The 10,143-nt window shown below is 41.6% G+C and overlaps 1 protein-coding gene across 5 annotated transcripts in view; it reads right to left on the reverse strand.

Annotated features, from left to right (window-relative positions):
• Positions 1 to 1,752: 1,752 nt before the first annotated feature.
• The window catches only part of LOC115226513 (colorectal mutant cancer protein), a 115,634-nt gene continuing 107,243 nt past the window's right edge, over positions 1,753 to 10,143 (reverse strand). For 2 of the 5 annotated variants that reach the window (XM_029797508.2, XM_036515035.1), the window contains one exon: positions 1,755 to 2,137. In XM_029797508.2, the coding sequence (XP_029653368.1) occupies positions 2,057 to 2,137 (81 nt within the window). In that variant the 3' untranslated portion in view covers positions 1,755 to 2,056. Of the gene's footprint in view, positions 2,138 to 10,143 lie in introns of all 5 variants that reach the window. The other 3 variants (XM_036515034.1, XM_029797507.2, XM_036515036.1) reach the window with 3 other exon arrangements.

The raw sequence follows: 10,143 nt of genomic DNA on the forward strand, positions 1-10,143 counted from the left end.
GTGATGTGTAGCAACATCTAATAGCCTGGTCGGTCATGTGATATTAGATATATATATATATATACATAATATATATATATATAATATATATATACATATATATACATATATATACATATATATATATATATATATAATATATATATATTATATATATATATATACATATATATATAATATATATATATATAATACATATATATATATATATTTATAATATATATATATATACATTATATTATGATACTGTGATCCACTCTGACAGGAGGCCACTAAGTTTTGTAATCTCAGCTAATTTGTACAATCAAAGTTGTGATATTAACTTTGTGTAGTGGTTATCACAAATTTACAGTATATGTGACAATGCTACAGCATGGCTCTGTGGTAAGAAGCTTGCTGCTTCCTAACCACATGGTATATGTATATCTCTCTTTGTCTTGATATCATGTAGGAGTTGTGAATGAATGTCGCTGCTGTTCATACAAGCAGCGTCATTCATTTCCAATATTCTATGAAAATAGGTCTGTCCATGGGCAAATGTTACCCTGCTTGGAAATAGGTGAGGTTTGGTGACAGGAAGGACATCCAGGTAAAAAAAAAAAAATCTGTCTAACCCATGCAAGCATGGAAAACATCAAATTAAAATTATGTGTATGTGTGTGTATCAACTAAAATTCCTCAAGGCAATGCCTTGGCATGGCTGCGGTCTGATGACGGAAAAAAGTAATAGAAAAGAAAAGGTACCTCTATCTATGCGAGTGTGTATATATAGGTGTATATATGAGTGTGTGTGTTTATGAGTGTATATTTGTAATTTGTTTGCAGATTGACTTGTTTTGCATCCCTTCATATCAAAAGGTAACTTAACCTGTCAGACACTACTCTGATATAATCACTAACGATGATATGATTGACTTAATCTTTTCAGTATGACTGAAACCAGTAACGAATATGTGTGCATGTCTGTTCAAACAATGACCTAGATACACATAATTATGTTTATATATATATATATATATATTGTGGAGGCACATGTCCTAGTGGTTAGAGCAGCGGTCGAGGGATCGCGGGTTCGAATCTCAGACCGGGCGATGTGTGTGTTTGTGAGCGAAACACCTAAGCTCCACGCGGCTCCGGCAGAAGGTAATGGCGAAACTTCTGCTGACTCTTTCGCCACAACTTTCTCTCACTCTTTCTTCCTGCATCTTGCAGCTCACCTGCGACGGACTGGCGTCCCGTCCAGGTGCGGAACCTATACACCAGGAAACCGGCCCTTATGAGCCAGCCATGGCTCGAGAAGGAACAAACAATAACATGCATGCATACATATATACACACATGCATGCATAGTGGAGGCACATGGCCTAGTGGTTAGAGCAGTGGTCAAGGAATGATCGCGGGTTCGAATCTCAGACCGGGCGATGTGTGTGTTTGTGAGCGAAACACCTAAGCTCCACGCGGCTCCGGCAGAAGGTAATGGTGAAACTTCTGCTGACTCTTTCGCCACAACTTTCTCTCACTCTTTCATCCTGCATCTTGCAGCTCACCTACGATGGACCAGCGTCCCGTCCAGGTGGGGAACCTATATGCCAAGAAACCGGGAAACCGGCCCTTATGAGCCAGGCATGGCTCGAGAAGGAACAAACAATATATATATATATTGGCCTGCTCGCTTAGCCAATGGGGTGGCGTCATTTGAAGGCTAAAACAATGCAAACGCATTGTGATCAGCAATGTGTAACTACATCTGATGGACTGGTCGGTCACGTGATGGTCACGTGATTAATATATATATATACACACAGACACACACATATATATATATATAACAAGCCTGAAATATGCATTGAATGGGTGTAAAGGGCGTGGGGTGAGTAGTAAGTTGTAAAAAGTGGTTTGAAATAAATAAAGGTGGTGTTGGTGGTGGTGGTGGTGAGTGTGCTAGTGATAATGGTGGAGATAGGATGGGCTGCCATGGAATTCAAAAGGGAGTAGTAGTAGTAGGAGGAGGAGGAGGAGGAGGAGAAGGGATTGGGAGTGGGGGTGTGGTGTGTTGCTATAGGGATGTCTCATTTGTAGAGGCAGCAGCGTGGGTCTTGTCATCTGGCAATGCTGGCCGATTCTCATTCTGACGCAACTGCAATGAAAGGAAGAAGAAAAAAAAAATGAATGAATGTCTTCGTTGAATAAGAGGCACGGCTGTATACGGTCAACAAATCACAAAGATGCATTAAATGATATTATAATAATAATAATAATAATGAAATTATTGTATACAGTGCTCAGGTGCACCACAACTTGTCAGAAAGTGCGTATAAAGTACATGCAGTAATGTAGAAATGTCTGGAAAGCGAACAATGTATGAGTCAGATACATGCTTGCGTGTGTATGGAGGGGAGAAAATCAGGTGTAGTATTGGCGAATCTCGGGAAGCATGGAAGTTTTGAAGGATGCAGTGCTCCGACAACTAACAACTGATGCCGGCAGTTTGTTCCATGCTTCAGCAACTTTTAGCGTGAAAAAGTGTTTCCGAAAGTCATGGGAGCTGTGCTGCTTTCTGATTTTGTAAATATGTCCTCGGGTGTTAGACGGGTGGAGTTTGAAAAGGTGCTCAGAGTTATTGTTAGTAAGATGGTTAATAATTTTATGGGTGTCTGCATATGCAGTAATGTACAAATGTCTGGAAAGCGAACAGTGTATGAGTCAGATACATGCTTGTGTGTGTATGGAGGGGAGAAAATCAGGTGTAGTGTTGGCGAATCTCAGAAAGCATGGAAGTTTTGAAAGATGCAGTGCTCCGACAACTAACAACTGATGCCGGCAGTTGTTCCATGCTTCAGCAACTTTTAGCGTGAAAAAGTGTTTTCCGAAGTCATGGGAGCTGTGCTGTTTTCTGATTTTGTAATATGTCCACGGGTGTTAGATGGGTGGAGTTTGAAAAGGTGCTTAGAGTAATTGTTTGTAAGATAGTTAATAATTTTATGGGTGTCTGCATATGCAGTAATGTACAAATGTCTGGAAAGCGAACAATGTATGAGTCAGATACATGCTTGTGTGTGTATGGAGGGGAGAAAATCAGGTGTAGTGTTGGCGAATCTCAGAAAGCATGGAAGTTTTGAAGGATGCAGTGCTCCGACAACTAACAACTGATGCCGGCAGTTTGTTCCATGCTTCAGCAACTTTTAGCGTGAAAAAGTGTTTCCGAAAGTCATGGGAGCTGTGCTGTTTTCTGATTTTGTAAATATGTCCACGGGTGTTAGATGGGTGGAGTTTGAAAAGGTGCTTAGAGTAATTGTTTGTAAGATAGTTAATAATTTTATGGGTGTCTGCATATGCAGTAATGTACAAATGTCTGGGAAGTGAACAGTGTATGAGTCAGATACATGCTTGTGTGTGTATGGAGGGGAGAAAATCAGGTGTAGTGTTGGCGAATCTCAGAAAGCATGGAAGTTTTGAAGGATGCAGTGCTCCGACAACTAACAACTGATGCCGGCAGTTTGTTCCATGCTTCAGCAACTTTTAGCGTGAAAAAGTGTTTCCGAAAGTCATGGGAGCTGTGCTGTTTTCTGATTTTGTAAATATGTCCACGGGTGTTAGATGGGTGGAGTTTGAAAAGGTGCTTAGAGTAATTGTTTGTAAGATAGTTAATAATTTTATGGGTGTCTGCATATGCAGTAATGTACAAATGTCTGGAAAGCGAACAATGTATGAGTCAGATACATGCTTGCGTGTGTATGGAGGGGAGAAAATCAGGTGTAGTGTTGGCGAATCTCAGAAAGCATGGAAGTTTTGAAGGATGCAGTGCTCCGACAACTAACAACTGATGCCGGCAGTTTGTTCCATGCTTCAGCAACTTTTAGCGTAAAAAAGTGTTTCCAAAAGTCATGGGAGCTGTGCTGTTTTCTGATTTTGTAAATATGTCCACGGGTGTTAGATGGGTGGAGTTTGAAAAGGTGCTCAGTGTTATTGTTTGTAAGATGGTTGATAATTTTAGGGGTGTCTGCCAGGTCAGCTGCCAGATGTCGGAGTTTCAAAGTGTCCATGCCCAGGGAAGTAAGGCGTTCAGGATATGGCAAATGCCTGATGGAGGGTATTCTTGTCCTAGGTGAGTGATGGTGAACCTGTGAATTATGTTGTGGGCAATGACACATGTGGTAGTTGTGAACACGTGATGGACTTAGGGAAATATACAAAAAAAAAAGAAAACTTTCAATATCGTATGTAAAGAACAAGCAAAAATTTAAAAAATCAATAAGAAACTCCTCCAAAATTTTATCAATATAGGTGCAGGAGTGGCTGTGTAGTAAGTAGCTTGCTTACCAACCACATGGTTCCGGGTTCAGTCCCACTGCGTGGCACCTTGGGCAAGTGTCTTCTACTATAGCTTCGGGCCGACCAAAGCCTTGTGAGAGGATTTGGTAGACGGAAACTGAAAGAAGCCCGTCGTATATATGTATATATATATATGTGTGTGTGTGTGTATTATATATATATATAGGTGCAGGAGTAGCTGTGTGGTAAGTAGCTTGCTTACCAACCACATGGTTCCGGGTTCAGTCCCACTGCAGGGCACTTTGGGCAAGTGTCTTCTACTATAGCCTCGGGCCGACTAAAGCCTTGTGAGTGGATTTGGTAGACAGAAACTGATAGAAGCCCGTCGTATATATGTATAAATATGTGTGCTAGTCTCTTTGGAAGCACAAAATCTTAAAAATACTAAAACATGTTTTTCTGATGGTTATACACATTAATTTCTCACCGGTACCCCTCCCCTATTAACTACCATCATAATATACAATATAAATACATTTTCACATCTTTACATTAAACTAGTATTCTACAAATTAAAAGTTTACCTACATACACACTCTTTTCTTTTTATGTACATCATCATCGTTTAGCGTCCGCTTTCCATGCTAGCATGGGTTGGACGGTTCAACTGGGGTCTGGGAAGCCAGAAGGTTGCACCAGGCCCAGTCTGATCTGGCAGTGTTTCTACAGCTGGATGCCCTTCCTAATGCCAACCACTCCGAGAGTGTAGTGGGTGCTTTTTATGTGCCACCTGCACAGGTGCCAGACGAGGCTGGCAAACAGCCATGATCGGATGGTGCTTTTTACGTGCTATGGCACGGGGGCCAGGCGAGGCTGGCAAACGGCCACGATCGGATGGTGCTTTTTACGTGCTACGGCACGGGGGCCAGGCGAGGCTGGCAAACGGCCACGATCGGATGGTGCTTTTTACGTGCCACCAGTATGGAGGCCAGACAAGGCTGGCAAACGGTCATGATCGGATGGTGCTTTTTACGTGCTACCGGCACGGGGGCCAGGCGAGGCTGGCAAACAGCCACGATCGGATGGTGCTTTTGACGTGCTACCGGCACGGGGGCCAGGCGAGGCTGGCAAACGGCCCCGATCGGATGGTGCTTTTTACGTGCTACCGGCACAGGGGCCAGACGAGGCTGGCAACGGCCAGGCTAATTATTTTCTTCCTTTTCTTTTTTTAAATTTTACAATGTCATATTTAAAACTTTTTTCTGTCATAGGTTGTGGTGTGGAGGAGTTTGCTAATGTTCCATTCTAGTTTTCTTTTCAGGCTAGGTTTATCCTCTGTTATGTGTGTAGCTTCCGTAATTTGACTAAGCATTGCATCTGTTCTATGTGTGGACAAGATTTTAACTTTTATGAGTGAGCCTCCCTCCACACGTTCTCACTCGGTGTGCTCTTTTACTCTTTTACTCTTTTTACTCTTTTTACTTGTTTCAGTCATTTGACTGCGGCCATGCTGGAGCACCGCCTTTAGTCGAGCAACTCGACCCCGGGACTTATTCTTTGTAAGCCCAGTACTTATTCTATCGGTCTCTTTTGCCGAACCGCTAAGTGACGGGGACGTAAACACACCAGCATCGGTTGTCAAGCAATGCTAGGGGAACAAACACACACACACAAACATATTCACACACACTTATATATATATATATACATATATACGACAGGCTTCTTTCAGTTTCCGTCTACCAAATCCACTCACAAGGCATTGGTCGGCCCGGGGCTATAGCAGAAGACACTTGCCCAAGGTGCCACGCAGTGGGACTGAACCCGGAACCATGTGGTTGGTTAGCAAGCTACTTACCAAACAGCCACTCCTGGTATAGGCTTCCAGTAGAATGTCTCTAGAGTTTTGTTGGTTTGCTAGGTCTGGGAGCTTCCAGAATCTTCTTTTTCAGCATGGTTTAATTCCCCGAGTCTCTCTAGCCCTAATTGTATTAATGTACCTGCCCACCAATCTGAGTGTGTGTGTACTAATAGTATTAACCCTTTCGTTACCAACCCAGCTGAAACCGGCTCTGGCTCTGTAGTACAAATGCCTTGTTTTCATAAGTTTTGAATTAAAATCTTCCTCCAAACCTTAGTCACAATTTATGTTCCTAACACTAGCTTAATGATAACTAAGTTATTTTATTAAATTCTTTGTTATGTCTAAAAAAAACTCTGAGAAAAACAGAGCATCTCAAAATAAACACAGTAACGAAAGGGTTAATGTACCTGCCCACCTATCTGAGTGTGTGGGTGCACTAATTGTATTAATATACCTGTGTACATGTGCACTAATTGTATTAATGTACCTGCCCACCTATCTGAGTGTGTGTGTGTGTGTGCACATGTGCACTAATTGTATTAATGTACCTGCACACCTATCTGAGTGTGTGTGTGTGTGTGTGTGCACCTGTGTGCTAATTGTATTAATGTACCTGCCCACCTATCTGAGTGTGTGTGTGTGTGTGCACATGTGCACTAATTGTATTAATGTACCTGCACACCTATCTGAGTGTGTGTGTGTGTGTGCACCTGTGCACTAATTGTATTAATATACTTGCCCACCTATCTGAGTGTGTGTGTGTGCACCTGTGTACTAATTGTATTAATGTACCTGCCCAACTATCTGAGTGTGTGTGTGTGTGTGTGTGCAATAATTGTATTTATGTACCTGCCCACCTATCTGAATGTGTGTGTGCAATAATTGTATTAATATACCTGCCCACCTATCTGAGTGTGTGTATATGTGTGTGTGTGCTAATTGTATTAATGTACCTGCCCACCTATCTGAGTGTGTGTATATGTGTGCGTGTGCTAATTGTATTAATATACCTGTCCACCTATCTGAGTGTGTGTATATGTGTGTGTGTGCTAATTGTATTAATGTACCTGCCCACCTATCTGAGTGTGTGTATGTGTGTGTGTGCTAATTGTATTAATTTACCTGCCCACCTATCTGAATGTGTGTGTGCAATAATTGTATTTATGTACCTGCCCACCTATCTGAATGCGTATGTGCAATAATTGTATTAATATACCTGTCCACCTATCTGAGTGTGTGTATATGTGTGTGTGTGCTAATTGTATTAATGTACCTGCCCACCTATCTGAGTGTGTGTATGTGTGTGTGTGTGCTAATTGTATTAATGTACCTGCCCACCTATCTGAGTGTGTGTGTGCACCTGTGTGCTAATTGTATTTATGTACCTGCCCACCTATCTGAATGTGTGTGTGCAATAATTGTATTTATGTACCTGCCCACCTATCTGAGTGTGTGTATATGTGTGTGTGTGCTAATTGTATTAATATACCTGCCCACCTATCTGAGTGTGTGTATATGTGTGTGTGTGCTAATTGTATTTATGTACCTGCCCACCTATCTGAATGTGTGTGTGCAATAATTGTATTTATGTACCTGCCCACCTATCTGAGTGTGTGTATATGTGTGTGTGTGCTAATTGTATTAATATACCTGTCCACCTATCTGAGTGTGTGTATATGTGTGTGTGTGCTAATTGTATTAATATACCTGCCCACCTATCTGAGTGTGTGTATATGTGTGTGTGTGCTAATTGTATTAATATACCTGCCCACCTATCTGAGTGTGTGTATATGTGTGTGTGTGCTAATTGTATTAATATACCTGCCCACCGATCTGAGTGTGTGTATATGTGTGTGTGTGCTAATTGTATTAATATACCTGCCCACCTATCTGAGTGTGTGTATATGTGTGTGTGTGCTAATTGTATTTATGTACCTGCCCACCTATCTGAATGCGTGTGTGCAATAATTGTATTAATATACCTGCCCACCTATCTGAGTGTGTGTATATGTGTGTGTGTGCTAATTGTATTTATGTACCTGCCCACCTATCTGAATGCGTGTGTGCAATAATTGTATTAATACACCTGCCCACCTATCTGAGTATGTGTATATGTGTGTGTGTGCTAGTTGTATTAATATACCTGCCCACCTATCTGAATGCGTATGTGCAATAATTGTATTAATATACCTGCCCACCTATCTGAGTGTGTGTATATGTGTGTGTGTGCAATAATTGTATTAATATAAGTTTTGAATTAAAATCTTCTTGTGTGCAATAATTGTATTAATATACCTGCCCACCTATCTGAGTGTGTGTATATGTGTGTGTCTGCTAATTGTATTAATATACCTGCCCACCTATCTGAGTGTGTGTATATGTGTGTGTGTGCTAATTGTATTTATGTACCTGCCCACCTATCTGAATGTGTGTGTGCAATAATTGTATTTATGTACCTGCCCACCTATCTGAGTGTGTGTATATGTGTGTGTGTGCTAATTGTATTTATGTACCTGCCCACCTATCTGAGTGTGTGTATATGTGTGTGTGTGCTAATTGTATTAATATACCTGCCCACCTATCTGAGTGTGTGTATATGTGTGTGTGTGTGTGCTAATTGTATTAATATACCTGCCCACCTATCTGAGTGTGTGCTAATTGTATTAATGTACCTGCCCACCTATCTGAGTGTGTGTGTGCACCTGTATACTAATTGTATTTATGTACCTGCCCACCGATCTGAGTGTGTGTGTACCAATTGTATTAATTAATTTACCTGCCCACCTATCTGAGTGTGTGTGTACTAATTGTATTAATGTACCTGCCCCCCTATCTGAATGTGTGTGTGCACATGCGTGCTGGTGCTTTGAGTTGCATCTGTTTCTGTAAAAATATAATGGTTACTTACCCTTCACCATTAGCATATAGCAACAGACTGAACTATGTCCTGAGGTTAATATAATATGATCCACTTAAATGAATTAAAGCTATAAAACTTTAACAGTATGATTGCAGTAACAAATATATAAATAAACGGTGAGCTGGCAGAAACGTTAGCACGCCGGGCGAAATGCGTAGCCGTATTTCGTCTGTCGTTACTTCTGTGTTCAAATTCCGCCGAGGTCGACTTTGCCTTCATCCTTTCGGGGGTCGATAAATAAAGTACAGTTACGCACTGGAGTCGATATAATCGACTTAATCCCTTGTCTGTCCTTGTTTGTCCCTCCGTGTTTAGCCCCTTGTGGGCAATAAAGAAATAGGTATTTCGTCTGTCTTTACGTTCTGAGTTCAAATCCCGCCGAGATCGACTTTGCCTTTCATCCTTTCGGGGTCGAAAAATAAAGTACCAGTTACGCACTGGGGTCGATATAATCGACTTAATCCCTTCGTCTGTCCTTGTTTCTCCCCTCTGTGTTTAGCCCCTTGTGGGCAATAAAGAAATAGGTATTTCATCTGTCTTTACGTTCTGAGTTCAAATCCCGCCGAGGTCGACTTTGCCGTTCATCCTTTCAGGATCAATAAATAAAGTACCAGTTTCGCACTGGGGTCGATGCAATCGACTTAATCCCTTTGTCTGTCCCCTCTGTGTTTAGCCCCTTGTGGGTAATAAAGAAAGAGGTATTTTGTCTGTTTTTACGTTCTGAGTTCAAATCCCGCCGAGGTCGACCTTGCCGTTCATCCTTTCGGGATCGATAAATAAAGTACCAGTTTTGCACTGGGGTCGATGTAATCGACTTAATCCCTTTGTCTGTCCCCTCTATGGTTTAATATCTTTAGATTAAACTGCTGGAGTTGGCAGAAACGTTCTGAGTTCAAATTCCGCTGAGGTCGACTTTGCCTTTCATCCTTTCGGGGTCGATTAAATAAGTACCAGTTACGCACTGGGGTCGATATAGTCGACTTGATACGTTTGTCCTCTCTGAGTTCAAATTCCGCCGAGGTCGACTTTGCCTTTCATCCTTTGAGGGTCGATTAAATAAGTACCAGTTATGTACTGGGGTCGATAT

The sequence above is a fragment of the Octopus sinensis genome, linkage group LG30 (assembly GCF_006345805.1).
Source record: "Octopus sinensis linkage group LG30, ASM634580v1, whole genome shotgun sequence".
In the NCBI taxonomy this organism is placed as follows: domain Eukaryota; kingdom Metazoa; phylum Mollusca; class Cephalopoda; order Octopoda; family Octopodidae; genus Octopus; species Octopus sinensis.